This window comes from Anomalospiza imberbis, chromosome 4 (genome assembly GCF_031753505.1).
Source record: "Anomalospiza imberbis isolate Cuckoo-Finch-1a 21T00152 chromosome 4, ASM3175350v1, whole genome shotgun sequence".
In the NCBI taxonomy this organism is placed as follows: Eukaryota; Metazoa; Chordata; class Aves; order Passeriformes; family Viduidae; genus Anomalospiza; species Anomalospiza imberbis.
In genome coordinates this window covers 45,260,235-45,284,587 of record NC_089684.1, presented here as the reverse complement: position 1 = coordinate 45,284,587, position 24,353 = coordinate 45,260,235, and the positions used below count along the sequence as shown (strand labels likewise).

General features: G+C 45.9%; 2 protein-coding genes and 2 long non-coding RNA genes across 4 annotated transcripts; 2 read left to right on the top strand and 2 right to left on the bottom strand.

The window, feature by feature from the left end:
• The first annotated feature begins 133 nt into the window (after positions 1-133).
• On the top strand, positions 134-15,989 carry ZGRF1 (zinc finger GRF-type containing 1). Its single transcript, XM_068188314.1, has 28 exons — positions 134-279; positions 398-478; positions 595-651; positions 1,104-1,289; positions 1,678-3,736; positions 4,045-4,127; positions 4,795-4,893; positions 5,220-5,393; positions 5,664-5,769; positions 5,851-5,939; positions 6,143-6,287; positions 7,075-7,757; positions 8,824-8,962; positions 9,350-9,534; positions 9,653-9,840; positions 10,374-10,513; positions 10,591-10,737; positions 11,272-11,386; positions 11,495-11,751; positions 12,216-12,375; positions 12,983-13,060; positions 13,207-13,354; positions 13,633-13,760; positions 14,025-14,148; positions 14,428-14,604; positions 14,720-14,854; positions 14,955-15,216; positions 15,693-15,989. The coding sequence occupies exons 1-28, from the start codon at positions 259-261 to the stop codon at positions 15,806-15,808; spliced, it is 6,282 nt and encodes a 2,093-aa protein (XP_068044415.1). The 5' UTR covers positions 134-258; the 3' UTR covers positions 15,809-15,989.
• LOC137472851 (uncharacterized) lies at positions 1,803-11,693 on the bottom strand. Its single transcript, XR_010998439.1, has 4 exons — positions 11,551-11,693; positions 9,791-9,948; positions 5,522-5,581; positions 1,803-1,937 (listed from the first exon to the last, which is right to left on the bottom strand). It is a non-coding gene; the product is annotated as an uncharacterized lncRNA (long non-coding RNA).
• Positions 12,232-15,697, bottom strand: LOC137472853 (uncharacterized). Its single transcript, XR_010998441.1, has 2 exons — positions 15,512-15,697; positions 12,232-12,457 (listed from the first exon to the last, which is right to left on the bottom strand). It is a non-coding gene; the product is annotated as an uncharacterized lncRNA (long non-coding RNA).
• A 5,100-nt stretch (positions 15,990-21,089) lies between the features above and the next one.
• On the top strand, positions 21,090-22,608 carry NEUROG2 (neurogenin 2). The gene has a single exon (XM_068189234.1). It carries the CDS (start codon positions 21,192-21,194, stop codon positions 21,888-21,890), a length of 699 nt encoding a protein of 232 aa, XP_068045335.1. The 5' UTR covers positions 21,090-21,191; the 3' UTR covers positions 21,891-22,608.
• Positions 22,609-24,353: the final 1,745 nt, after the last annotated feature.

Genomic DNA, 24,353 nt, shown 5'->3' with positions numbered 1-24,353 from the left:
ATTTTTTTTTTTTTTACCAGCAGTGTGTTGGATTGTTTTTGAGGTTTCTCTTTAAAACACCCACAGCAGCTCTACCACACTGGTTCCATACCACCTTGCATCTAATTATTTTCTTTTGAGGGGAAAAAATAAGTAATTTTTTGTCTACACTTTTCCTTCACAGCTCTGGTGCATCCTGACTGTTTCCCTGTCTCTCAGGCTGTGGGAAGATGTGGATATTTGTGAAATAAGCTTTTGGATGACTGTGTTGCCAAAGCAATGGCCTCTCAGGAATTTACTGTGAGTGATTTTTAACACTGTGCAATTAAGTAGGTGTAAGTTTAGAGACTGTAGTTACTGAAATATTTGAACATTTTCTTACTTCTTGTTTTTTCACTATTTTACATATTTAAAACAGGTGTTATACACTCACCAAAAGATGAAAAAATCAAAAACATGGCAAGACGGAATTCTGAGGGTTAGAACTGGCAGAAATCAGGTGAAAATTCAGATTTAACACTGTTGGATTAAATATCATCTACTACTGCCAGTGGCAGTCTAGCTGATAAGTGAAATAAGTGGTTATTTGAAATGTGTTTTTTTATTATTTTGCAGGCTACCTTGTTTGATGATAAAGGACAATGTCTCGAGAGTATCTTTATAAAATCTCAGGTATCTTTTGTTCAGAGTTGTTATTTTTATGTCTGATTGTAGTTTGTCTTTCAGGCAGCAATTCAAACACTTGTTTAGTAGCCAAAGAGTAATTTTTCTTGTTGTTGATATGAAACTCTGCTACAGTGCAAATAATGGAAAGGGAAAACAGCTTCTAGTTATTAATAGATCTTACTGTTTGCCCAGAAGGTTTCATGGCATTTTTCTTCCTTTGTGGTAAAAGCAGTGTATTACAGTGATATATGAAATAATCATTGGATCTAAGTGCTAATGCTTTTTACAATATATGTATCAATAAAAGTATTATATGGCATCTGTGGTGTAGTAGGTGTAAGTACCTGATTTTTTTACATATAGGCACTTAAAAGACTGTATTTATTTTAAATAAAACTATATAATATTGTTTCTTACGCAGTACTATTATGTACACACTGCTCCTCTCTCTTTTCCAGGTGTCTCCTGGAGCTGATTTTGAAAGTGAGCGATATTTAATCACAGTTGAAGCAGTCAAAGGGAGTGAAAAGGCCTCTGAAGAGCAGCCAAAGAAAGCAGAAACTCCAGCAGTGGATAGAAATGGTGTAAAACCTGGTCTTCCACCCCCAAGACATCTCCCTGTCGGCTTGAAAAGGAAGTTTACGGTGTGTTTTTGTTCCAAAGTTTTGTATCTCATGTTTACATGCAGTGTAAAACACAAGGGAAACATATTTTTGTGAATGGTAAATATATACATAATTTCTTCCTCCTTTTTTATATTTTTTTTCTTTTTTTTTCTTTTTTTTTTTTAGCTGAACTCCAGAATGTGTTTTTTTTCACATTTAGGAGACTTGGTTTAGCAGGATTGGTGCTGTTGAGCCCGCAATAAAAATCACAAGGGCTCAAGGTTGTTTCTGTGCACCTGTGGCATCCTCAGGTGGATTTGATCAGAGTATATTTTCAGGCCATTTGATCAGAATGTAATCCATGGAGTGTGCCCCATTTTTAACATCTGATTACAAAATGGGGATTAATTGAAAATTTCTCTCCCAGGGGTTCCAAGGGCCACGCCAAGTTGAGAAGAAAATACCAGCTGTGGAAGATGAAGGAAAACCAACAGTGTTGCCTTCATCTAAGGAGTGCCAAGGGAGTTTTCCATCCAAGTTTTATATCAGCTCTCCATTGTTTTCTACGATTCGCAAGAAAGATGCAGAAACAAATCCCTCTGCAAGCAGTCAGGAAGAGGGGTGTAGGGACAACGGCAGAGAGCAAATGTCTGTGTCCTCACTGCTTTCAGCTCCCTTTAGTGACAGCTGTGAGGGGACAGAGAAGCAAAACTCCCATCAGTTGCTTGTGAAGCCAGAATCTCCTCTCCTCACTGGGCACACGGGTCCCGGGGCAGTGTCCCACCACATCAGGAGCACAGCACAGATAATTGCTCTTCTGAAGTCTAAACCAGCACAAGGACACAGAGAGCAAACATCTGGAGTCACAGGCTGCCTTTCCAGGTTTCAGGCAGCAGAAAATGCAGGTTTATGTGACAAAAAAAGCCCTGTCCTACCTGCTTTTTCAGGCGACCCTGCCAAAGGACTCGTTCCAGATACTCAGCACCTGCCTTTTGTGCAGGGAACTGTAAATGATACAAAGGACTGGAATGCTCAAACAATTCCAAATTCAGCTGAACAACCTTGTGGTGAAGAAGTCACAGGACAGAGACAAGACAAAAAGGTAAATAATTTAAGTCAAGATTTACAAGATCACCGCAACACAAATAGTTACTTCCTACCTGAGTCTGCTGTGAGTAGAATGAGTGACAGTCAGTTTGTCTCATCCTCAGGTGACATTTTACCTTCAGCAAGTCCAACTACCTTTGAAAACAATCCCTTTGGATACAGGGAGCATTCAGGGACTAACAGTCTTAGGGAGAATTTCTCTGTGAAGATGCAGAGTGAGCTTCATCCAAGGCAAAATTCAGAGGGAGTGTCTAGTGACCCGGAGCTCTCTGGGGATGTGACATTGACTGAGGCTGGAATTGTGAAGGAGGAGTTCAGTTTGCAGGGCACAGGATGTAGTCCTGATGGGGAACTGATGGAGGTTAACTTTAACCTAATGGAGGCTTTTGATTTTAATGACATAGACAATGAAGATGTGTGTGAGAGAGAAGGGAAGGAATTCTCTGGGGGAGACACGCCTTCATGGAGCCCAGGTAGCTTCCAGGGAGAAGATGTAGCACAAGGTGCTGCCTTGAGCCCTTATTTGAAGCCTCATTCTTGCTGTGAAGTAGAGACACACAGCAAAAATGAAGTCATATGTTCCAAATCTGACGGAGAGGGGGGTACACCACCCCAGCTTTGTGACAATGATGCCAGGAGAACTGCAGAAGACGCTGCAAACCAGACCAGAACCAAAGTGGAACTTGTAGGTGATGGACACAACGTAAAAGAGATCAGTGAGAGTCAATCAAGTTTTGAAGGCACAAACGAAGAGGAGGATCTGGATGACTGTGCAGCACTCACGATTAATGGCACATGCTGGGTAAAAAATCAGCACTCTGATCTCTTGCCTGGTGACACCAGTGTTCATGAATGTCACCCTGAAACCAGGCTGTTTGAGGCCACTGGAAGTCTTCCAGGTATTTCTCCCAGCAGAATAATTTCTGCCTTGGACAAAAAGACCGAGGAAGGAGTTACACAGCTTGGATGCGTGGAATCCCCAGGTATTGGCTCAGAGCCCTTCTGGGCTTCTAAGAGTGATGACATGAAACCAGGCAGCCCTCTGCTGGCTTTGTCACAGAAATCAGATCCTTTAGAAACAGGTTATTCATCTCCAGAGGAAACAGCAGCAGGAGGAACTGTGTTGGAAAATGCAGAGAGCAAAACTGCTTCTCCTGAAGCCTGCCAAGGAGAAACAATGGGGGTGGATTTCCTGAAATGCACAGCAGTGGCTGGGAATTCCTCAGGACTCCCTGCTTTGGTGAATGATATCGCTCTTCTGAGAGCTTTGACTCAGCATAGCACAGCATTAGAGAGCTTGCAAAGGATGGAGGAAAATACCAGCATGTTCTGTGAAACAGACACTAAGGAGACAATTGAACCCCTGGAGAAGGATGAAGGTTAGGTCAGCTTCTATTTCAGACTGGATTCTGTATGTCTGTTCCTGTTAGATTTCTCTCATTTCTCCTCGCATTTAGAAATACTTTTGGAGTGATGTGTTATGTAGGCTCCCTCATGAAATTTTTACTGTTTAAAGCAACATTGTGAGCTCCAAGTCTGTCTCTGTCTGCTCTCATTCAGTTAAATGCTAACTGTGCAATTTGTTGCATGGGTAAGGTTTGCAAGACCTGTAAATATTCAGATGTTTTCATGTGAAAAAACCCCAGACTACTGACTGTAACTCACTGTGCTTTTCCATCTCTTGTAGCTCTAAAAGAGTTTACAGAAATGCCTTACTCAGAAAGTTTACAGGCATCTTCCTGTTCATACTTTGATTCTCCTGGCCTTATGGTAACCAGTTTTTGACTACATATATTTATCTGTACAAGATAAATTCATTTTCCACCTGGGTCCTGGAATAAAATTCTTGGTTTATGGAACCATAGAGGTTGAGTTACAAATTGCTTAGAGGCATTGTTTATGAAGCTGGTAATAAATAGAGGATGTCATACTGAGAATATTCAGGAGGCCTCATGTATGACAAGACACTTAATGAAAAGTTTAGTATTTAGTAATGTTTAATATCCCATTAATATGTCTGGTATTTCTCCTTCCCTATCCTATCTTTTACCACCTTTTGTTTTTTCCACTATCTTTTTAAATACATGGCTTTCCTTGGAGTTTTAGCATTTGGGTTGAAGTACATTGGGAAAACTGTTTGTGTTTGATAATTCACATTGATTGTTATCCAATGCTATTAACAGCTTTTTTTTTTTTTTTTTTTCAATCCATCTAAAGCTTAAAGAAATATTTTTGAAATCCTTCCCTTTTTCCTGTTCTGTTTAAAAAGCAAACGTATTTTCTTATCCTGTTATAGATGGTCCTGGCTCCCAAATAAAAAAGCTGTAACTGAAAAGGCTACCTTTGTTTAAATAGAAGACATTTCTTAGCCTAAATTTTCACTTTAAATAGTTATTAAATTGTTAGACTAACTAGGTTTTGATACTTTCCTGTGCAGCCCAACTGTGTGGACAATTTATTCCAGGAGACAGAGGCATATATTGTACCAATAGCTGCAGCCCAAAGGGACCCTGGGACCTCTGACTGGCAACCAAAGGTACCATTTCTGTGGAACTCAAGTATAATTAACAGTGTTTCCTAAATTTCAGTTTAAATTGTTTGCTAGTTGTAATATGTTGCACTAAGTCCTAATAGAATTTTTACCAGGTCTCATAATTTTTAGTACAGTTCACTGCAGGAAATTTTCCAGGAGGTTTTAAACTCAAATTGCAAGGAAAAAAAAAGCCCATATTTTTTTTGTTTCTCTTCTGCAGAGTCAACAGGTTATTTTTGTTGTATGTGTAAAAAGTACCTGTATTGACTGTAGACAGTTGTAGAGCAGTTTTCACTTGCTGTTAGTGATAATTGCAATGCATTGTGCAGCCTGTTGCCTTCCAAGGGCACCAAGTGAAAGGATCAGCAGCTGGTGAGGTCATGTTGAGAGCTCCATGCTCCCAGCTAGGATGGCAGCAGCACCCAGAGAACATGGATTTTGCAGCTGAGACTTTTTTCTCACCCCTCTTTTCAAGGAATTATGACCTTTATAACTTCAGACAGGTAAAACGTTTTTGTATTGAGTTATCCATACTAACCTTAGTGCAAGAAAGTGTCCTGTTAATTTAGGATAGAAAATAGTTCATTTTTAAACTGCTGCAATCATATCAAAACCAATTATTTTTCTTTACCTTTGTCATAGAACTTTGTAGTGTGTGACTTGGTTTTTTCTGCTCCTTTGATCAGTGGCACTTTGGAAAAAAGAAGATAAACAGTTTAATTTCTAACAAGATTTTGAGTATGCTTTTTTTTTTTTTTTTTTTTTTAATCAAGTCTCCAAGTTCCAGGAGCCTTCATAAGGATGATGTTGATGTTATCAGAGAAGGGAATTTTCAAATAAAGGCTGATGTTATTGAAGAGCCAGGAATAAATCAGTCCTGTAAGTGAAAGTAAAAGGAGAAGGGCAGTGATAGGCCTCAAAATTTCTGCATGACTTCAGCACTTCATGTGTTTTTCCTAGCACTGGCATTGGATGTGCCACCGTGGACCATGTCACACCCACCCTCTGACCTGAGACAAGCACAGTGGGCTGCCTGGGAACCTGGCAAGGTGGGGATTGACTGGCTCTTGCAGATATTTTTGGCTTTATTTCCTGTGTGTTCGTGGCAATTTATTCTTTTTGAAACTGTTTTATCTCAACTCTGAGAGACGTTTCAATTGTTTAGAATGATGAGGGAGAGAACACTGCTAAAAGAGCTGTAGGCAGGGCTTTTTCCAGTCATTCACCTGCCATGTTAATTCTTCACCTGTAGATTTCATCAGAGCTGACTTCCCCACTTGATCCAGACTCTGCAATTTCTCCAGCCTGGGGAAGTGAAGAGACTGTTGGAGACATCCAGGAGCCCCTGACACATGGGATCTTATCAAGTGAACCAGAACTCCCAGATTTCTTGTTCAGTAAGAATTTACAGGTTTATACTGGCACCTCACAGTGTTTTTAGCTGAAAAATCTCTGAGGATGCTCAAAGCACAATGAATTGGGCTATCATAGACAGTTACTCTGCCAATTATATTCTCCTGAAACAGACTTGAGTAGAGGGATTTAGTTTTATAAAGAAAAATCAGCTTCTAGTCTGGGGGCAAAAAGGCTGTAAGCGAAGCTTCTAAATGATAGCTATGTTTTTATTTACCTGCTTTGAGTTTTCTTCCATATTCAGCTGTCCTCTGACCCTCTCCCATTTGGCATCTCTCTAGAACTGTCACTAATGATAATTAATTTAGCCAAAAGGATGCTTTTTGGTAGTAACAGCTTATTTATCTGCATTTTTTAATATTAATTCATAGGTTTGTGGGTTATCTTTTGGGAAAAAAAGCAGCAAATGTTAAACTGGGTGTTTTCTAGTTGGCAGCTGTCTGTGACATCAGATTAACGACCTCCAAAATATAACCATGTTTAAATAATGGTCTTTTATACAAGCAGAGTGGCTTCATAATGTGTTCTAAATATGGAGATTTCAAACAAAATTTAGAAATTTTAATTTCAAAGTAATTAAAAAAAAACCACCAATTAAAAGAATCACACAAAATCCATGATTTAGTATAATACTGCCCAGGAGCAATCCAGAGAGCTTCCCAGTTAGAAGACAGGTGTAAAAGGAAGAATTTAGAATTCCTTCCTTTTGGCACACCTGAAGTGCCATCCCTAGGTGCTCCAGGTTGCCTGTAAGCTGTATTTGCCCCACAGCCCAGGAGAAATCCAGCTGTCCACAGGAATGCAGCCTCCCAGCGTTCACGCCCACGATGAAAACACGGACTCCATTTGTCACTCGGACTCCGTTTGTCACTCTTCCTGCCACCCAGGAGATTCCTGACACGTTTTACCCCACTGAGAGCAAGGAGGTCCAGCAGTCTGTGAGCTCTTCAGGAGTCAATTTGCGCAGCGAGTCAGTGGCATTTCCGAGGAGCGCTCCCAGCCCCCAGGACAGGAATTATGAAACCTCTGTGTTTGGGGAGTACACGGAAGATGGACAAAGGGGATCTGCGCCACCAGCGCTCCCTAATGTGACTGCCCAACCCAGACAAAGCAAGTGGCTGAAGTATCAAAGCAGCACTCAGAGTGATTTGATCCCTGAAAACAACACTGAAGGGGAAGAGGACGATGACATTTGTGCCCGGAGCGTCCTCGGAATGCCGCCAGGTGACACACGAGAGGGCAGAGCCGCGAATGCAAGTGCTCCCAGCTCTGCACTGCTGCTGCCAGCCAGGGGCTCGCCTGCAGAACGCTCCGGGGCCGCAAAGAGCAGCCAGCCAGATCCGATTTCAGAGGGGAAGGTGCTTTCCCTGCACTTAAGGCAGACACCTTTGGCTGCGGCCACACAAAAGGTGTTGAGTCACCTGAGCTGCCATGCCGGAACAGGAGACGGCCAGGTGTGTAACTCTTCAGGCAAACACGGCTATCACTGACACTAACTCATTGCTCTGGCCAAGGGGGCTGCATTTATCTGATTTCCTGCAGATATTATCACTATGACTGGATGAAATGTTTCTACCTACTAGTCACACCAAAAATGTATTTTTTTAAGTGCCATGACCAATCCTTTGTAAAGGTAATTCCTTGGCAAACACAGTGCTAGATTTAGATTTTTACTCGTAATGTTGAAGGCAGGAAGATGAAAGAAAAGCTGCTGGGCTGTTTTGACAGCTGTAATTGGTAAGAAATTGTCTGCACCAAGGGTTTTTCTTAATTGTGGTATCAGCATCATTTTAATCAACACCTGTTTTTGCTTCAAGGCATAGTCTCGGACTTCAAAATACTATAAATTCCTTCATTTCTAGTTGTGTAAAAGCCAACTTATAGCCCTGAATAAGCACCTAAAAATTTGGCACAGGTGTTTGTGATCATTAGGCAGATGGAGAAAATTAGGGTGAAGCACCAAACCAATCACAAGTTGGGTTTTTAAAGCTGTCAAATGGTTTTGAGAGTTGAAAGAAATGTGAACTCTTTTTTTTTTTTAAGTTTTTCGGTTCTTTAAAACTGTCCACTACAGTATTTGTGTGAAATAGAGGTGAGGAAATAACTAATATATTTCATATATACACCGATAAACACATTGTATGCGTTTTTATACAAATATATATTATATATATATATGTAAAATCCATATATACCAGACTTAAGAAGCTTATCAAGACAGTTAAAATTAATTTATTTCTGTGCAAAAGTGGTGTTTCAAATGGGGCTTGTGTGCTCTTTCCCCATGCTTAGTGCTGAAAAATATGGTTTTGAACTACATAAAACTTACTCTAAAGCTTTTGGAAGTATTATCTGTGTTATTGTAAATGCAGGCTGTTTGGCAAGGAGCAAGTTTTAACCTCATGGTGCATCCTAAGTGGATGCCCAAGCTCTAGTAAAATGTATTTTCACAAATCTGCAAAATTAGTCTCATTCCAACTCCTACAGTTTTTTATGGTTTATTTTCCTGGGCCTTTTTAGGAAATAACAATTTCTGAGTTGTCTTTTCCTCCTGTGGATAAAGTGAAACACGCCAATCTTCCTAAAAGAAGGATTTCCATCCCAGCTGTGTTTCAGTCTCACACTCACTACAAGCAGGTTTTTAAAGCTGCTCTGACAGGTAAGTCTCTGCTCTGTGAAATGCTGTCATTTTAAACATTGCCTATTAAAACAACAGGGTGCATTTCATTTTTTTATAGATCTGCTGAAATATATTCAGTCTATACCCAAAATTGCAAAGACAAACCAAAAAGACAGTACACTTCTGTTCAACTATGTAACCTCAGGGCTGTTTCCAGTCTTCAGTTACCTAAGCCTTTTTTTTTTTTTTTTTGCCCTGTAATAAATGGATTTTTCAGGTCACGTGGTTTCTTTTAGGACTCAGATTAAATGTTTTTATTTGGGATGGAAATCTTCCAATGGAAATAGATTTGTTTGAATGTTGTGTAGCTGTGTAAGCATTTCGAGGGTGTGCTAATGATTCTGTTCTTCTCCTTTCCCCACCAAGAGCAATTGAACATAATGCTGTTTGAGTTGGCACAGAGACTGCACAATGCCCTCTCCAAAGTGGATATATCATTTTACACTGCAGTGAAAGATGGGCAAAGCCAGAGCCAAGGAAGCTGTGCTCCACTGTGCAACCACATGCACCCTGCTAAGCTGGTGATGGTTAAAAAAGAAGGTCAAAACAAGGTGCTCTTTTTTCCTTGTGGTTTTACACTTTTGGGGTGAAAGCATCCATTGCTTTCTCTTTTTTTCTTGCTTGTTTTAGTGCTCATGGACTTTTTCCCCCCCCTCCTTTTCCTTTCAGGGCCGTTTGTTCTATGCCTGTGGTGCCCCAAAAGCTGAGCAGTGCTCCTTTTTCAAGTGGATTGAAGATGTGCACTCCACACAGACAAAATCCAGACCCAGCACAGTGCTCCACGACACAAAAAGTATTGGGACATACCTCAGGAGTCAAAAGATTGCTGTCTATGAGGAATGCCAGCTTTTGGTGAGGTATCCTGAAATGCTGTGTGAATTCAAGGTTTATAAATACTCCAGTCACTCAGGCTTTCAGCAGGATTTAACACGTTTTCTCTATATTTAAAGAGTAAATGTTTCTTTCTGTAAAGAAATGCAAGAGCTAAATTAGTGAAGGAAAAATATTTATATCAATGGTATTTCTTTTTAGCAAGAATCAAAACTGCTGACCAGCAACTTGATCAATTGCTTAATGTCAGAACTGTTGCATTCGAATTATTGTTCAATTAATCCTCAGCAGGAGAATTTGATTTATTGTCTCCAAGATTCTAATTCTAATGCCAGAAGTCATCTCAAAGGCTATTCTCTGCTGTTTAACTGTAGAGGAAACAATTTACTTGTGGCTGAATATGAGGGAATTTTGCAGTCAAGATAAATGTATTTAAAATTTGTTGATGTAAGATGATATACACCCACTTGGTCCAATCTGTGGAGGTTTGTTATTTTTGGTGCTGAATCCAAAATGTGCTGATGGTTTACATGATTTTTTCTTAATTACAATTTCCCAGGAAAGCCTTTGAAATTCCAACACAGCGGTACAGTAAGTTCAAGAAATTTATGAATACACCTGCCAGCTTTGATGGTGACTCCAAACCCAAACTGTACCTGAAACTAAGCAGAAAGGAGCATTCTTCTCTCTACAGCAAAGGTGGGCACATCTTACACATCCGATTTAAAAGGGGGCAGTGGGAGAAGTTTATGAGGACTGTTTTTTTTTTTTGGCAGACGACATCTGGGTTGTTTCCAAGACCCTGAACTTTGATCCCGTCGATACTTTCATTGCAAGCAGTGCTTTCTTTGGACCATCCTCCAACAATGAAATAGAATTGCTACCACTGAAAGGCTACAGTCCCTCCAGCTGGAGATCCAACAGTGAGTTCCACAGCAGCATTCAGAACTGTGGGAAACAACTAAGGAAAAATCCAGCCAGCAATGAAGGATGAGTTTAGAATTTCTCAAATCTCGCACGTGATTTAATTCACAGTGTTTTCTTCCCTTGTGTGTTGGAATATATAATTTGTATACAGTAATTAACACAATTAAACCTGCAAAGTCACTGGCAAATTCCAAATGGGTGGGGAAGAAATGAGAATAATATGAAGAAAATAATAAATTATGTAATATGATATACAATGTAAGTTGACTGTCAGAGTGTAAGTAAAAGGAATATGTTTTTACTGTCCTTGAAAAACAAAATGCAGAAACCTCAAAGTCTGTGATTCTGCAAAAGTTTCTTGGTTTTGCTGTTGAATTAATTTGAAGGTTTTTGGTTGTTTTGTTTTGTAAATGAAGACGATAAAATCAGTTAATTACTCTTTTGGCATTTTATAATTAATTTCTTCAGCTGATTTGAAATTTCTGCTCTATTCATTTCTTTCTCCTTTTGTTTTTCCGTGGCCCTTCCAGTGTGTGTTCATGCCTTGCTGGTTTGTAATGCCAGTGGTGAGCTGGCATCCTTAAGGAACATGGAGGAGCACTTCAATCCATCCACATTACCACTGATCCCATATCTCCTGAAAATGTGAGTTACTGTCCTGTGATACTGTGAGCAGTCCAGTGCAGGAATATCAGAACCAGGAGATACAAACTGTATCATATCACAACTTTTGGCTATTTTTTGTTTTCTTAGGAATTTTAATTCTGAAAATACTACAAAAAGAGTCAACAAAAGGAAATTTACTCCACCTGCCATGAGCCTGAAATGCTCAATGACGTCTGGCCCTGTGAGCTCTGAAGTGGCAATGGGAGTGGCTGAAGACATGATCCAAAGGTTCTCCCTGAACCCAGACCAAGCAGCATCACTGATTCACATAGCTCAGATGATGGCCTGTGAGAACCCCAAACCAGGGGAGGAACATCAGAGCTTCCCCATCACAATCATACGTGGTACACAGCCAAGAATTGTGACATTTGCTGCTATTCTATCTTTGCACAAATGTTGATTAATGGAAAATGCCATTAATATGAAATGGAAGAATCAGCCCCTCTGATAATGTCCGTGACATTAATACATCTATTCTGTCAGCGCAGAGCTTTTGCCTCTTTAAATTAAAATTAAATTTAAATTAAATTAAATTTTCATTCTGCCTTTCGCAGGATTTTATTGAAGCATATGAGGTTTTGCCTAGAAATAACTATACACAAAATTTGAGTTATTTAGTGTCTTCAGCTTTTTTCTTTTCATATTAAAACTACTTTTTATCGTGTATTAGCTTTGTTTTTGTAAGTGTAAGCAAGCGCATGCAAATTTTTTTTTGAGGAGTCACAGCATAACTGAAGTTAAAGCAATTGATTCTAACTTTCTAGGAAAATCTCACTTACAACTTGGACTTTTTCTTCCAAAATACCAGGTGTTTTTGGAGCTGGCAAGAGCTACTTGCTGTCTGTGGTGATCTTGTTCCTCGTGCAGCTCTTTGAAAGCAGTGAAGCTACGGAGGGTCCGAGGGCAACTCCATGGAAACTCCTCATTGCTTCTTCCACCAACGTTGCTGTGGACAGGATACTGCTGGGGTGGGTTACTGAGGCTTTTATGGACTCTTCTTCCAAAACCAATAACACGCTTAGATTGTAGCGCTAATTGTATTGGTATTTCCTGAAAAACACATCAAAAAGATTTATTTATTTCCCTAAAAAGTGCCACACACAGGCTTTAATTTTACCTCAGCTCTTTTGTACAGTTAAAAGAGTGAAAGCTACATAAAACATGGACAGAAGACTACTTCAGGCTCTGCTCTCATAATATATACTATTAAAGTCCATCATGACAAAGTAGGACTGCTTAGGAATCTTTGGGATGTAGCAGGAGGGGAAGGAGGAGCAGAGCGAATCTGATTTGTGAAAACTTAGCATGAAATAAATGCATGGGTTGCAAGGAAAAAGGAAGGGAAGATACATCTGGAAGACTATGAGAGGGGAATCATCAGTGCTTTAAGCATTTTTGAGGCAAATCATGATGAGGTAATTGATTTTGATATTCTTGAATTCCTGAGGTGCTTCATCTTATTAATCATGCAAGTTTGTGTTCCTCAGTGTTCTGCTGTGTCTTTTGAAACTACATTTAAAGTTTTCAATATTTTTTTCCATTTCTGTAATGTTTATCATCGCTTTTTCTTTCAAGTCTGCTCGATCTTGGATTTGAGGATTTTATAAGAGTGGGAAGTATAAGGAAAATCACGAAAGCAATTCTTCCCCATAGGTAAGAAACCTCCTTGAGGGATCTGAAGCAATTTGGTTTAGGTTAACACAGTGTTGTAAATTGCTGTTATGTATAAAGTGTAGTTATTTTTCCAAGCACTGCTATCTTTGGTTACTGTAATGTATGTTACAAAACCTTCTTTGAAGTTTACATGCAGGCTCAGGAAATGAAAATGAACAGCTGAAAGAGCTGCTTGCTCTCATGAAAGAAGATTTGACTCCAGCTGAGAAACTGTATGTCAGGAAGAGCATTGAGCAGCATAAACTGGGGACCAATAAAACTATTCTGCAACAGGTACAGTCAAAGAGATGGGATGGGAAAGCATGGATTTGCTGTGTCTTATCTGCAGGGCCCAGCAAATGGGAAGTGGGAATCCCCTTTCACACCTGCCAAGCCCCTGGTTTTACAATATAAAGTGAATGTTAGGATTGATTGCACAGGGTATAGCTTAGTGTCCTGTTCCTAAAAATAAATTTATGTGTATTCTCCTGCTCTAGTTAGGTGCTGCACAGGAATGAACTATGAAATGACCTTAACTTTTTGCCTGCCCATTTTCTCCTCGCTGATGGAAGGTGAAAGTGGTCGGAGTGACGTGTGCTGCCTGCCCCTTCCCTTGCCTGAACGCGCTCAGGTTTCCTGTGGTGATGCTGGATGAGTGCAGCCAGATGACTGAACCTGCTTCTCTCCTCCCCATCGCCAGGTACAGCCTTCCCGAGGGGCCTCAGCAGGGACACAAGCTCCAAGCAGTGCCAGACTCCACACCTTTGTGAGCACATGAACCCCGAGGCCTCGCCTTAGCGAGCAAGAAGAGGGATTTTAAACTGAGGCCTGTCCCAGGGTGTTATTAAACTGGGGTGGAGAAGGGAGGCTGATGGGAAGCAGTGTGACACAGAGACACAGCTTTGGTTATGAACACTTTAAGATGCTTTTTAGAACACTGGTTTTTTTCCACATTCTTTTTTAGGTTTCAGTGTGAAAAGCTCGTTCTTGTTGGAGACCCCAAGCAACTGCCACCAACTATTCAGGGGTCTGAGAGTGTTCATGGGCAGGGATTGGAGCAGACTCTCTTTGACCGGCTCTGCTTAATGGTAGGTGCTGCTGAACACACGTTTGGAAAAGGTGGAGAGCGGAATTGTAAGCACCCTGAAGTCACTAGGGGAATTCTGGTTCAGGTGTCAGAGGATCAGGGTTTCAGCATTGCAAAATAACATAAAATCACAGAATGGTTTGGGTTGTAAGGGACCTCCAAGGTCACCCAATCCAACCGCACACCACAGACACGGACACCTTCCCACTAGACCAGGTTGCTCTGAGCTCCATCCACGTGAGCGCTTCCCAGCCCCCATCTCTCTATCCTCATTCTTTAGGGACATGTCCCCATTCTTCTCCGGACACAGTACCGCTGTCACCCTGCCCTCAGTGCCATCACCAACGAGCTCTTCTACGACGGGAACCTCATCGATGGCATTTCTGAGGAGGACAGGGCTCCTTTATTGGAATGGCTACCAACACTCTGCTTTTATAGCGTTCATGGCGTGGAGCAAGTGAGTTCCTCAACACTTCTTATATAAAAAGTCAGTATTGTCGGTTTGCCTCCATTCCCTTCCTTTTTGCTTTGTTGGTGAGAGCCAATTTGGGAATCTTTTTCCCTCTTCCCAGGTTGAAAGAGACAACAGCTTTTTTAACATGGCAGAAGCTCATTTTACAGTCAAGCTCATCCAGTCTCTGATTGCAAGTGGAATAGAAGGAGCCGATATTGGTGTGATTACCCTTTATAAATCACAAATGTATAAGGTTTGTATCATAAATCAATAACAAAAATCAATAAAGCCATTTTCTTAAATGTACACTGAGTAGCCAAACTCATCCCTCTCCCCTATTTCTTTGCCCCCAGATCCAGAATTTGCTCAGTGGGGTTCACTCCGAGGCTTTTGAAGTCAAGCCTGTCCAGGTGTCCACGGTGGATGCGTTCCAAGGCGCTGAGAGGGAAATCATTGTGCTGTCCTGTGTCAGGACAAGGCACTTTGGGTTCATAGACTCGGAGAAGAGGATGAACGTGGCACTAACGAGGGCAAAGAGGCACCTGCTGATTGTGGGAAATCTGCCCTGTCTGAACAGGAACAGGCTGTGGGGAAGAGTAATTCACCACTGTAGAGGTAAGAGTTTCTTTGCTGGGGTTTTTGAGACCTTGCACCTCATTATCTTTAATTAGACTACGTATAATACACCTTATAGTGTTTATATACTGTATAATAACATATAAAATATGTGGTATGTACACTAGAGCATCCACTATATTCATTACATATAAACTCCAATGTTTAATATTACATAGAAAATCTAATATATTGCAAGAAAATGCAAGAATGTGCAAGTTGCACATTTGCAGTTCTACCTGCAAACTCTTTTTATGTTCAAAGGGTTTTTATGAATCTAATAATGGAACTTTACCTGCTTGGCTGACATCAAAGAAAGCATCTTGTTGACTGAACTCCACAGAGCCATTTTCCAAGCAGAAATATCACAGCCAGTCAATACTCTTGAGGGAACAGATGTTGGCATTGCCAGGGGCTGGTTCCATGATGGGTGCTGTAGAGAGAGATGTAATTATCCTGTTTATTGCTGCTTTTAGGATGGGAAAATGGCTTGCAACATGCAAGCCAGTGTGAGCAGCAGCTGAATGACATTCTCAAGTCTTACTTGGAGAACTGGGAGGAAGAAGAACAGCGTAAGAAAAAGGAAAAATAAAATATGTATTGTTTTTATAATCAGAATATTAACTGCTTGTCTATAGCAATAGCTCTGGTAATTTGTAATCTAGTATTTATTTAATGTGGGGTATTTTTATTTGGACCTCAGTGCACTTAGACTTCTGTTTGACCTTGTGTTCATAAGACTAAAAATTAAAGTGACTTTATTTGGTTGATAACCATGAATAGAGTGACTTTTTCTGCTTGAGAAGTGAAATCCTTTTATGCTTACAGTGTAGTTCATTATACTAGTGGTATTTCATTGTTCTGCAGATTAAAACACCGTGGTATTTTAGAACAATTCTGTCACCTTCCATGTTTACAGGTGGGTCACATCCGGGAAGGAGTTTGGCTATAACAATTAAAAGGCCCCTTCCACAGCTTTTGGGAAAACCCTAAGCACCATCCAGGATCTATGAGGGCTCCAAGAGAGCTGGAGAGACACTTGTCACAAGGGCATGGAGTGACAGGACAAGGGGGAATGTCTTCAAATGCCAGAGGATGGGTTTAGCTGGGATATTAGGGAGAAATTCTTCCATCATGGGAGTACCAGTGAGGCACTGGCACAAGTGTCCCCGAGGAGCTGCGGCTGCGCCATGCCTGTACGTGTTCAAGGCTAGGCTGGACGGTGCTTGTGTGCAGTGCCGCGGTGCTGTCCGTTCTGACGGGTGCCCGACTCACCGGGAATTCCCGGTGCCTGCTCCCCGATTTTCCCGATCCCGGGCGCCTCAGGCCTCCCGCGGGCTCCGCCGCCGCCAGATGGCGCCGCGCGCGCGGCGGAGGGAGCCGCCACGGCGGTGATGCGCCCCTCCCGCCAGTCCGCGGCCGCGGCACCGCTCCGCCCTGAGGGGCAGCGCCGGCTCCTTCCGCCGGGGGCGGGCTGAATGGCGCTTTTAAATTACTGCTGACACCTCTGTCCCAGCTCCCTAAAATCTCAATCAACAAGCCATTAGAACTCAACGGGAGTAAAACTAAATCCTCGTTTAAGTGTATTTATCCGCTCTCTTTTCTCTCTTTCAAATGCTAAATCCATTTCAGCATATGCCCCTTCTTTCTCTCGCCTTTCTCTAAAGACTGGCAGCCCGCACTACTCTTGTAAATATGAAAGATGCTAATCATATGACATATCACGTCTCAGTCGGAGCCTGGAATAAAGCCTTGAGATTTGGGATCATTGCCTCCAGACAACAGCTTCATCAGCCGGAAAGTTGGGTTTTTTTCTCCTTTCCTTCAACTCTCAATCCCTTCTTTGTCTGAGGGAAAATGCAGCCAACTCGAGCCACCCCGGCCATATGGTTCACTCTGTGTTTTCTTAGTTGAATCCTGAATTGTTTGTGACTTGCGAAGGGATTTTTTTTTTTGTGGGTGTTTTTTTTTTTTTTTTTGGAAGTGTGTATAAAGACATAGAAGAGGCTGCCCGGACTGGGGCAGCTCTGCAGGATACCTCCATGTTCTTCACGTGTTCACTTTCAGACACCTCACCACACAGACAAAAAGTATAAACCTGCAGACACACTTTATACCAATAACCTGTTACAGGTATCTGGTATACTTTCCCTTCTGGGCAAAAATATCCAGGTGTTTTCCCTTTTCTGGATGGAAATCTCTTCTTGAAACACCATTTGTGTCTTTACTCAGCTCCATAACATAGTTATTGCTCACTGGCAAATCCCTTCTAGTAATGCCTTGACTAAGAGAGGCCTCTGAGTGTTGTGAGTGAGGAAAAGTGGCTTTTTAGACCTGGATAAATTAGGAGCCCGAGTTTGGTTATCCCCCTGCCAAATTTTCTTTCTCTCTTTCCTTAAGCAAACCCCCCTGGCCCCCCCAAAAGGCCCTTTCACCAAACCATTAAATTCTACAGAGGTGGTCAAGCTAGTCCTGCTTTTCAGGCGTTCGAGAAAGAAAAGGGTCCTTGAAGTTTAGAAGATGCCCAAGGAAAACTCATTGAATGACATCAAAAGAATGAGTTTCCATAGCTGTTGAAGCACGAGAGCCGTGTAGCTGCACAAAGGCGCGTTGGGGCAGTGGGACTGTCCCACTGCTCTATCCCAGCACAATTGGGTCACTGAAATAGGGAATTAATTACCATTGGAGAGTGGGCAGCCCATTCACCACTGGCTGAGTTTTATTAAACGCCAATATAAATAACAAAACAACTCTTGTGGCTGCACTATTCCTACACGCCAAAGGAAGGATTATGTTGGGGATTAACATCTTAAAGTCTATGAGACTTTCTGACTCAAGGCTCGGAGCTGGTAATCGTATTTGTCTCCTGGTTCAGCGATTAGTGCTCTCCCTCGCGCACCTTCGCCTGGATGGCCAATGTCCCTTTTTGCAGGCACTGGGTTTTTCACACAATCGGCTGTTCTTTTCCCCACATCTATAGAAAAGAATAAGAAAACTGAAGCGTGTTCACGCGATCCTCAAGCTTCTTCTCTTCTTCATGGGAAAGGAAGGCACCGGCAGTCTTTTTTCACAAGGGGGGGGAGGCAAACCCTCTTGGTGGGGGGAACTGCAAAATCGCTCTGCAGGCCTGCACCTGCCATGCAAATCCACTGGGAACAATCGGCCCCCGACGAGGGCCGGGCTGGGGGGAGCCAGGGAAGGATGCCGGGACAGCGCTTATGGGGGGACCCTTCCTTGCCTTGATCCCAGAACAAACCCCAAATGTGCTAATACAGCTTGGGGAGTTGGGGGGCTGCTCCTCATCTTGTCCCTCGCTGTGGTGCTTTTTGCACAGGGTGTTCAGGAAGGACCTGGATCAGGATGTGGGGGATACACCCCCCAGCACTTTTGATTTCTTCCCTCCACAGAGCACTTCTGTGTGCTCTGCTGTGTACTCTGCTGTTCGGGGACATATTCTCACACCCCATAAAAGAACAGAAACACCCCGCTCTCAGGGTTTGTAGGTGCTGCCCGGCTGCACACCACAGGATTCGGGGCACCCTGGTGTCTCTGGGCAGCCCTGGGACCCTGAGGCCTCAGGACACTGCAGGGTATGAGGGAGGCAGAGCTGGGAGGGGTCAGGCCACCCTGTCCCCACAGCTTTGTCCCCACATTTCCTGAGATGTCGTGCCCTTGTTCACCTGAGGCAGGCTGGCCATTAACGCCGGCTCTCAACTTGTGAGGTCGACGTGTGGATGGGCTGTGCCCAAAGGTCTCTCAGCAACACAGACCCTAAACTTTTAGGGCTATCGGGTCGCCTCAGAGTTCAATCTTCTTACAGCAAACAAAGCCCTTCTGAAAGTCTCCCCCTCTCCCCCACACGAGCTCAGCGTCCTTTATTTCTGGGCTGTGTGATAAGCTTAAATCATTGTGCTCCCATTTCTTGATCGTTGCCTACTTTGGGCTTTTGTTCCCCTAAAGTAGGATTGAGTCTGGCAAAGGGGCTGAAGTTGAACAGTTTGACCCTTGGAGGACAGTTCAGGCGGTGGGCAGTGGCAGCAGCATTCCTGCTCCTGATCCCACTCCCTCTTCCCCCCCCACCTCCTCTCCCCACCGCTCCCGGCCAAGCAGCTCGGCCCTCGCTCTGCCCACAGACCACACAAGCGCCTATCAAGAGCTGTGAGGATTTGGTAGCCAACCTGTCCTTGGTCACCTTGTGCTCAACCCTAACACAAAAAAACGCTGCGTGGCAGGAGCTGGCAGCAGGAATGGGACTGAACCCCAGAAAGGCACTGCAAAGGGTGCCTCACCTCTCTGGTGCTTTGCATCAGCAATGGAAGCACGGAAATCTCGGCAAGCAGGGTGGTGACAGAGGGATGGGCTGACCGTGTCACAAGTGTGCTCTGCTTTGTCCCTTAAGGTGCTGAAAAAGAAATAAGGTCCTTTTGCGGCCCTCTCCTGGGATGCCGAGGGGAGCTGTGTCCCTCCGGGCTTGTACAAGGAAGCGAGGGAGTGTTAGAATGTTTCACAGTCACAGAGATACTGATTGAGGAACCCGCCCAGCCTCAGTCGCTCCCAAAGACCATACACCCAGAGTGAGGGACTGCTTCGGCTGTGAGTTCGTGCTGTGCTGAGCACCGCTTCTGCAGAGCTTTCAGCTCTTTCATAAATTTTGAGCTTTTCTAGCAGTTGCAAACAAAATTCTGTTTCAAAGCCCAACTCCTCCGAAGTGCTTTGCTGACGGTGTTTCCAAATGAAGAGGAGAGTGTTCTGGAGTTTCAGTTTTGTATGTTCTCACTGTCATTCCTTTGACAAGGGCTTGGAGTGACAGGCAGGAGGGGACAGCTTCGCACTGACAGAGGGTAGGGTTACATGGGATACTGGGCAGAAATTCTTCCCTGGGAGCGTGGGCAGGCCCTGGCACAGATTGCCCAGGGAAGCTGTGGATGTCCCATCCCTGGAAGTTTCCAAGGCCAGGTTGGACAGGGCTTGGAGCAACCTGGGATAATGGAAGGAGTCCCCAGGGGGTCTGGGGAGCAAAGTCAGCCTGGCGACTCCACGGGCATGTCACTAGGCTTTGTCATTGAGGGAGGGCTGGAAGGGAAGAGGGGTGAAATGAATGAAGGTTTTCCTAATGCAAGTTGGTGATTAGGGGTTTTTTATATAAGGTCTCCTTCAGCCTGTGAATTGTATTTGACAGCACTGAGCTGCCCGGAGCGCAGGGCGTTCCCCCACTTCGGGCTCGGCCTGATGCAAACCGAGCAGCCGCACGCCCGGAGCATCTCCCCGGCAAGCCATGTACGGAAGGAACTACGCACCTTTACCACAGCGCCAAGTGTCCCCAGAAGGCGAAACCCTCCCCGGGAATGAGAGGGGTTGAAGGGGAGCCCCCCCATCCCTCCCTCCCTCCCTTTCCCCGCCGGGCCCGTGAAGGAAAGCGGCTGAAAGGGAGCCGGCCCCGGGCTCGCGCGTGGCGCGCGGGGCGCGGGGATTGGCCGGCGCCGCGCCGCGCGCCCCCCCCGCCCCGTCCCCATTCATTAATAAATTAGCGGCACGCTCCAGCCGAGCGCGAGGCGCCAATGGGGCCCCGCCGGGGCGGGGGGGCGGCGGCGGCGCCCCCGACAAGAGTCGCGGGCGGGGCGGGCAGGGCGAGGGGGACCCCGGGGGTAGGTTTGATTGTTCCCCGCGGGGTATATAAGGGGTGTTAAGGAGGGTCGTGTGCCAGACACGCAGCCTGACCGGGCCCCGGGCGCCGCTCCCGCCGCCGCCGCCGCCCGCCCGCCCGCCCGCCGCCCCCGGGGCGCGTGCCAGAGCCGCGCCCCCGCCGCGCCCCCCCCGCGCTTTGACACCCCCCCGCCCCTCAGGACCCCCGCCCCGCTCCGCTGCCGCCCGCTCCGTCAAACCGGCGAACCGTCACACCGCCGGAGAGGCGAGGAGACCGCGCCCGCTGCTTCCCGGTGCTGCCCGGTGCGGCCCCGTCCAGCCGCCGCGCAAGGATGCTGGTGAAGGCGGAGGTCCTGGCGACGCCCGCCGAGGACGAGCTGCTGCTGCTGGGGCTGGCCTCGCCCGCCCCCTCGCCCTCGCTGCCGTCCAGCGCCGAGGAGGAGGAGGAAGAGGAGGAGGAGGAGGAGGAGGAGCTGCGCGCCGCCCCGCCGGCTCGCCCCGTCGAAGCTCCGGGCGGCCGCGGGCTGCGGCGGGCGGAGGGGAAGCGGCGGCCGGGGCGGTCCCGCGGCGCCCCGCGGGCGGCGCGCACGGCGGAGACGGCGCAGCGCATCAAGCGGAGCCGGCGGCTCAAGGCCAACAACCGCGAGCGCAACCGGATGCACAACCTGAACGCGGCGCTGGACGCCCTCCGCGACGTGCTGCCCACCTTCCCCGAGGACGCCAAGCTCACCAAGATCGAGACGCTCCGCTTCGCCCACAACTACATCTGGGCGCTCACCGAGACCCTGCGGCTGGCCGGGGCGGCGCGGCTCGGCCCCGACGGGGCGGCGGCAGCGGCGGTCGCCGCCGAGGGCAGCCCCTCGCCCGCCTCCTCCTGGAGCGGCGGCGCCGCCAGCCCCGCGCCCTCCGCCTCCCCGTACGCCTGCACTTTATCGCCCGCCAGCCCCGCGGGCTCCGCCTCGGATCCCGAGCACTGGCCCGGCCGCTTCGCCCCGGGGCCGCCGCCGCCGCTGCCCCGCCGCTGCCTCTAGCCCGGCCCGGCGCTCCCGGGGCTCCCCCCGGGGCGGCGGCTGCGGCATCTGCCCGCTTCCCAGGGCAGGGCGGGCTGTGGGAACGGCACCTGCCAAACCAAACTTTCCGTCTCTCTCTCACTCTCTCTCTCTCTCTCTCGCCGATGTGCACTTTGTCCAGTTTTCCCAGATCTGTCACCGCGGGGCTTTTGTGTGTGTGTCCCCCCCTTTCCCCGCTCCCCTCTTTGCCATCTGTCCCTTATGATTTATAGGCGGGAGGGGGGTGCAAAGCGAGGGAAAAAGAAAAAAAAAAGTAAATTGTTTTGTTAGGGGTCCAGGTTAGAAGTCATTGTATAATTTGTAGGCTTTGTGAGGGCTGAATGCAAGCGTGGAAATTTAGGCTGAACTCTCTATCAAAAGGGGGGAAAAAATCGGGAGGGGGGGAATGGGGAAGGATCTCCTCATACATTATTTATTTCGACCTTTAGGGGACAAGGAACTCCCCCCTTCTTTCAGGAGATTAAAAATAAATCAACAGACTGAAAACCTCAACAGACACGGAACATTACAGCAATCAGCCACACACGTGTTCACATTTATTTATTATAAAGACAGATTTCATGGAAAATATGTATTTTTTGTATAATTTACAGAGTTTATTCTAGTATGTATTTACAGCTGAAGAGCAAAGGGATTGTCCTTGTGATAAAATATAAATAAAAAGCTCTAATTTTCGTAACTTTGGGGTTGCTGCTTTTTCTGCTTTATGTGCCAGCGACTGGGAATTACGGGATTGGGCCTGTCCTTGTCTCTGGTGAAACCAAGGTCCCGTGGGGCCTGATGTCATTGGGTCCACGGGCAACTGTTTCTTTGAGAAACAGCATTAGAGAGAGAGAGAGAGAGGGAGAGGGAAGTTCAGTGGAAGTTTGCTGATCATTTACCTTTGGCTCTCAATACAGAAGATGCTGACAGCAAATGCGGGATGGATGGATAAAGAGTTATCACACTTCAGGCCGATGGATTTCACCAAGAAGACCTTAGGAAATAAATGTTGCTGAGCTAAAAATCCATGGGTTAAAAGAGGAAGAATTTCCTCAATGTGAGGGTCGCAGGCAGTTCCAGGGGGTTCGGTTCAGCTTGCACAGCACACAGCCAGGGATGTCACCATGGAAGGGGATGATGGAGACCGCCCAGGCCCTTCAACCATCGTCCCCGTGCTCCCGGGAGCACTTTGTGACTTCTGGGTACAAACACTTGGAAATCATTAAAAACCAGCAGAGGCGCCTGAGTGTATTAATTAAATAAAATGCTCAGCACGCGAATCCCGCCCGGTGCCCTCCGGATCCTGGGAGCGTGAAACCCGGCCATCGGAGCGACGTCCGCGAAAGGAAGGGGGCGGGGGGGGGGGGGGGAAGGGGGGAGGAAAAAAAAAAAAAAAAAGCAAGCCCAAAATGTGTGAAAAGAGAATTAGTGAAATTAGGTTAGGCCAATAAACCGCGCAGGGGTCCATCCCCCCCCGGCCCCACAGCCTCGGGCGAGCAGTGCTATCTAGCCTGATCTATTGTTTCCCCCCCTGGCAGGGGGGTTATTGTGTGATAAATAATTCCCTAAAAAAAAAAAAAAAAAAAAAAAGTGGGAGCATTTGCATAATCAGTGCTTTGATGTGGCCAGCAAGATGAAGCTGTGTTCCCCCAAATCTGCCACGGGCCAGGAGGAACAAAACAAGAGGGAGCCTTTCACGGCGCTGATGGTGCGTGGGGCAGCCCGTCAGGAGCGGGTTTTTCACTCTCACCCGCATTTAACGACCCCTTTTAATGACCAAACTCCAGGAATGCCAAAAAGGAGCCGAGCGCCCTCTCCGTTTTTTCTGGTCGGGCCTCATTGTCCTTCCTGGCTTCTCTCTCTCTTTTTAAGAGGCACTGGTGTAGGTGCCTTCGGCTCTTCAAAAGGCCGGGATGGCTAGGATGCACTTCTCTCTCGGTGCTGGAGCCACGCAGGAACATGAGGGACATCCCGGGTGGCCCCGCACCAGGATGCTCCCCGCAGCTGTCCTCGGGGAGGGCCGCTGCTCCTTGCCAGGTGCGTCATCCTGCAGGCATTTCCCTCCATCCCAGGTACAGAGCCTGTCGGCAGGAGCCTTACCATCCTGCCGGCTGGGGCTGTGGCAACGGGAACCACCGTGGGAAAAAGCACACGGCACGCAGGAGAATGGAGGGGGGTTTGGAGAGGGGTTCGGGGTGGAAGCCACGCCAGCCAAACCTTCCCTGTTCCCTGGGGGTGGCTGGCCTCGGTTGAAAATGCCCTCGGAGAAAACGGGCCTGAAGAGGGCAAGGTTGGGAGGGGGTGGTGGAACCATGCTGGCAAAAGCTGAGTTGGAGAGGTTGGATTTGTCACCTAACCCAGTTACCATCATCCTGATTTTTCGTTTGAATGTGGCCAAAAGTGTCTATTTCCCATTCTTGCCCCTTAATTTGAGTTTATTCT

Bases quoted from the DNA above. Each gene is read 5' to 3' on its own strand.
- ZGRF1 (XM_068188314.1), top strand. From the start codon at position 259: ATGGCCTCTCAGGAATTTACT. The intron at 4,128-4,794 runs GTAACCAGTTTT...TTTCCTGTGCAG, and splicing joins TTGATTCTCCTGGCCTTATG to CCCAACTGTGTGGACAATTT. The intron at 12,376-12,982 runs GTGGGTTACTGA...TTTTCTTTCAAG, and splicing joins GTGGACAGGATACTGCTGGG to TCTGCTCGATCTTGGATTTG.
- NEUROG2 (XM_068189234.1), top strand. From the start codon at position 21,192: ATGCTGGTGAAGGCGGAGGTCCTGGCGACGCCCGCCGAGGACGAGCTG.